At 55.8% G+C, this 4,539-nt stretch overlaps 1 protein-coding gene across 1 annotated transcript; it reads right to left on the reverse strand.

The window, feature by feature from the left end:
• Positions 1-1,807: 1,807 nt before the first annotated feature.
• On the reverse strand, positions 1,808-3,002 carry LOC136787755 (olfactory receptor 14A16-like). Its single transcript, XM_066985072.1, has one exon. The coding sequence runs from the start codon at positions 3,000-3,002 to the stop codon at positions 2,052-2,054; it is 951 nt and encodes a 316-aa protein (XP_066841173.1). The 3' UTR covers positions 1,808-2,051.
• Positions 3,003-4,539: the final 1,537 nt, after the last annotated feature.

The following is a 4,539-nucleotide window of genomic DNA, read 5'->3' on the forward strand; positions in this document are numbered from 1 at the left end:
CCTCTTCCTCTGCGGGGCCTACCCAATACTTAGGAAGAGAGGATCTCACAAACTGTGTGCAAAACAGTTGCCTTCTGCTGGCTTACCATGGACCCTGGCAGATGTGAGCCTAAAGGCACTGATCCCAGCCAGGAGCCAAGGGGGGACCTGTCAGATGCTTCAGAAAGAGCTCAACTCACAATCCGCTTTAGAGACATTGACTTAGGAACAGATTAGGAATTTCTGAGGCAACACTTACCTCATAATACAACACCTACACCCTTTTTGGCCCAGGATCTTCCCAGGGAGAAGTGATCTGGTTGTGACCCTTCAAGCCCGTGGCACTGGTGCTGGACTCCCAGACCCTCTGATGCATGGGAGCCAGTTCCGTGCCGGTCCTGGGAGGTGCTAGGGCAGGAGGGACCTTGCAGGCAATGTTCCAGTCCCGTGCCTGTTGGCGGTCTCTCAGCTTCTTGCACACAGCAAAGATCACGCTCACGTCACGAAGCCATGTGCCTGAAGCTGGCCTAGAAGACACTCAGGGGAAGCGCCCTCCCAGCCCCAGCCCCAGCCCCATCCCCAGCTGGCGGTGCTGCTCTGCAGAGCGAGGGGGCTGTGGTGCCTGGGGCACGGGGGCACTCTGCAGGGCCGTGCTGGGCAGGCTGGGAGGCAGACCCAGCTCATGGGGTCACTGCTGTTGCCCCAGGGCTGCAAGGAATCTCTCGCCAGACTCCTTTGCTGGGGCTGCTGCGTGCCCTGGGGCTGCAGAGCTCTCCTCTGCCTGCTCACAGCAGATTGAGCACTTGAGCTCTGGTCAGTCCACATGGGACAGGCTCACGCTCTGCGGGCTCCATTCACTGCTGTCTCCCAGGCTCACGCTGCCCCTGCAAATATCCCCAAATGCTTTGCACACACTGCTCTTGCCCGCAGGTCCCACGTGGCTCTCCAACCTTCCCCTCTTCCCCTGCAGTAGTGGCATCTCACTGGAGGAGCTCTGTGCATCCCCCTTAGCACATGGTCCCCTCAGATTTGACTTTTCCTTTACCAGACTGTTCTTTGGATGGTCACTCATTTTATGAAGTTTTCTATTCACTACCCACTGAGCACATTGTCCCTGGAGATCCCCTGACATCTCCTGGCAGCTCCAGATTCCTCTCCAGGCTGGCATCGGCCATCAGCCCCACTGCGGGAGGCACAGTCCCGTGCTGAGAAGTCCAAGACCAGTTGTTGTCTGCTTGGGGAAGTGCCACCACAAACTGAGCGCTTGGTCCATCACTTTGTTCCTTCAGAGACCGCCCTGGGACTTTCAGCCTGTGTCCTTTGCTCCATGAAGAAGCCCAGGAAACAGAAGAGCAGGGAGCAACCCCTTGGCTCTATTCCTGATAGCACATTTGGAAGAGGTGCCCAGGCTTCTGGGTTTGCCCTGAGCAGCCTCTCGTGTTACTGTGGTGCTAGCAGGGAGGCCAGCTGTGAGCCAGGGCTGCACAGTGCCTGCTGCTGCCTGCAGCCACAGGGATGTCACTGCAGAGACAACAGGACTGTCACCAAGGTACATGAGACCTCAAGACTAACACAGATACAAGAGCACAAGAAAACAATGAGGAACGAAAAAGAGAGCAGCAGTGGAAAGGCCACGTCCTGCTGCTGGCCATGGCCATGGCTCCAGGGAAGCAGCAGCCCCGACCCGAAGGCAGCAGAGAGGCAGAGCCCAGCGGGCAGTGAGGGGCAGCCGCGAGGGCCAGCGGGGCTGCTCCTCCCTGTGGCAGCTGGGCTCTGGGCCCTGAGCCCCTCCTGCGTGCTGGGGCTGCTCCCCCAGCTCCAGAAAAGATGGGAAGGGATGGAAGCTGAGACCAATGAATTTCTGCTCGACTCTTTTTTGTCTTTAGCTAAATGGGAAGCCCACTTCCATAAGTGCATGAGATACTTGGTTCAAAACTAAAATACAATGATAAACACATAGGATAGTAAGTAGATCATTACTGAATGAAAATCACAAGGTTCAGAAAATAGTATAAAAGTGAAGTAAGACTCTTCCAACATATTAAGAAAAAAGAAAAAAAAATAGTGTCCTGTTAGGACTTTGCGCCGATTATTAATGATGAAGAAATGTATCCAAAGAGTTGCCTCAATGCATCCTTGAGCTCCTTGTTTCTCATGCTGTAGATGAGGGGGTTCATGGCAGCAGGAACCACCGAGTACAGAACTGCCACCACCAGGTCCAGGGATGGGGAGGAGATGGAGGGGGGCTTCAGGTAGGCAAATATGCCAGTACTGATAAATAGGGAGACCACGGCCAGGTGAGGGAGGCACGTGGAAAAGGCTTTGTGCCGGCCCTGCTTAGAGGGTATCTTCAGGACAGCCCTGAAAATCTGCGCATAGGACAGCACAATGAAAACAAAGCAACCAAATGCTAAACACACAGTAACTACAATAAGCCCAACCTCCCTGAGAAATGACACTGAGCAGGAGAGCTTGAGGATTTGAGGAAGCTCACAGAAGAACTGATCAAGATCATTACCTTGGCAGAGGGGCAGGGAAAATGTATTAGCTGTGTGCAGGACAGCATTGAGAAAGCCACTGCCCCAGGCAGCTGCTGCCATCTGGGCACAAGCTCTGCTGCCCACGAGGCTCCCGTAGTGCAGGGGCTTGCAGATGGCAACGTAGCGGTCGTAGGACATGAGAGTAAGAACAGAATATTCTGCTGCTATAAAGAAGAGAAAGAAAAAGACCTGAGCAGCACATCCCTGATAGGAGATGGCCCTGGTGTCCCAGAGGGCATTGGCCATGGCTTTGGGGAGAGTGGTGGAGATGCAGCCCAGGTCGAGGAGGGCGAGGTTGAGGAGGAAGAAGTCCATGGGGGTGTGGAGGCGGTGGTCGCAGGCTACGGCGGTGAGGATGAGGCCGTTGCCCAGGAGGGCAGCCAGGTAGATGCCCAGGAAGAGCCCGAAGTGCAGGAGCTGCAGCTCCCGCGTGTCTGCGAATGCCAGCAGGAGGAACTCGCTCACAGAGCTGCTGTTGGGCATTTCCTGACCTTCATCAGGGAGACTGAAAAGAAGAAAAAATATAGACTGTAGGGGAAATTTCTTTTAGCTATACTCATATCATTCCTCATAAAAGCCTCCATATTGCCTTTCTTTCCAGGTGACCTTTGTCTCTCTCCCGGGCTGAAGCCCTGCTGTGTGCTTGCTGAGTGTCCTGTACACAGCAGCCACCTCTGCCCTTCAGCTCCCCATGGGCCACCTTTTCTCCACTGCAGTGCTACCTGTTGTTGAGTTTGCAAGACTCAGCCAGAGGTCACATCCAGGAGGGCTGCTCTGTCCATCCCCTGGTGCCCAGCTGCTGGCTGCTTGCAGCACTCAGCTGGGGGATGGCTCTCAGAGGTTGTGCTGAAAAATCACCTGGGATGTGCTGGGAGTAGAGGGCACAAGCTCCAAGTGCAGGTGGAAATGCCTCCCTTTCAGCCCAGCAATGCAAAATTCAAGGACAAGTACATGGCAAGGATGCTGATTCACAGGAAGAGATCAAGGGACCTCGCGTATAACAAAAACTCTAACGTATGCTCTGCAGCAGCTCCCTCTCACCGCCTGCCCATGTCCCTGCTGCCTGCAGCTGTCCCTGCCAGCAGCTCTTTCTCTGTCCCCACGTCTCCTCCCATCCATGCTCACAGACCCCATCCCACCTGCTGTGTGCCCAGCTCTGACCTGCAGACACCTCCCGGGGATGGGGACAGCTCTGGGGACATCTCCCTGTCTGCAGGTCCTAAAGACCAGCTCAGAAAAGCCCTGGTGCAGTCTGTAAGCAGGGAGAAGGGAAGGGATATTCTCAGGTTCCTCACTAACCCGTTTATGTCTCGATTCAATGCAGTAGGAAGTTCCATTGTCTGTGCAATCCCTACAACTCTGTTAACACAGAGCCTGCACAAGAATCAGCAGGAAAATGCAGGCAGAAACTGCAGAAAGTGCCTTCTCTTTGCAGGCAGCCCCTGCCCTCCTCTTCCTCTGCCCAGGGCTGCCCTGCAGCACCTTCTCCTCCACACCGCACAAGCCATGAGAGACATCCTGGCAGCTCCTGGCAAGGCAGAGATGTCCCGGACCCAGGAGCCCCTTCCAGGAACCTCCCCTGCACTGTCCTGCAGCCAGAGACTTACCATGGGCAGAGCTGTGAAGGTTTCTCCTGCACTGAGCTCTTCTCTGCCCGCACCCTGCAGGCTGCCTGGAATCCCTTTCCGCCTGGGTGCCTGCGGTCAGAGCCCCCAGCCCTGCTGCGCTGTGCACAGGAGCTGCTCCTGGGCACAGCTGTCTCTCTGCACCAGGGCCCTCTTGCCACGAGCTCTCTCTGTCCCACGAGCCCGGCCCAGCTCAGCACCAGACGCCCAGCCCAAGGCCTTGGAATCCCCCCTCGGGGGGCTTTGGGGAGGAGCCCACGAACCTCAGGCACTGAGAGACAATTGAAGACATCTCTCCAGAAGTCCAAGTCAGAGGCAAGTTTCCTGCAGTGTCCCCCTGAGGGCCAGCACTGACACAGCCTCCCTTGGAGCTCGTTAGAGCAGAGCATTGGAGG

The sequence above is a fragment of the Anser cygnoides genome, chromosome 30 (assembly GCF_040182565.1).
Source record: "Anser cygnoides isolate HZ-2024a breed goose chromosome 30, Taihu_goose_T2T_genome, whole genome shotgun sequence".
In the NCBI taxonomy this organism is placed as follows: domain Eukaryota; kingdom Metazoa; phylum Chordata; class Aves; order Anseriformes; family Anatidae; genus Anser; species Anser cygnoides.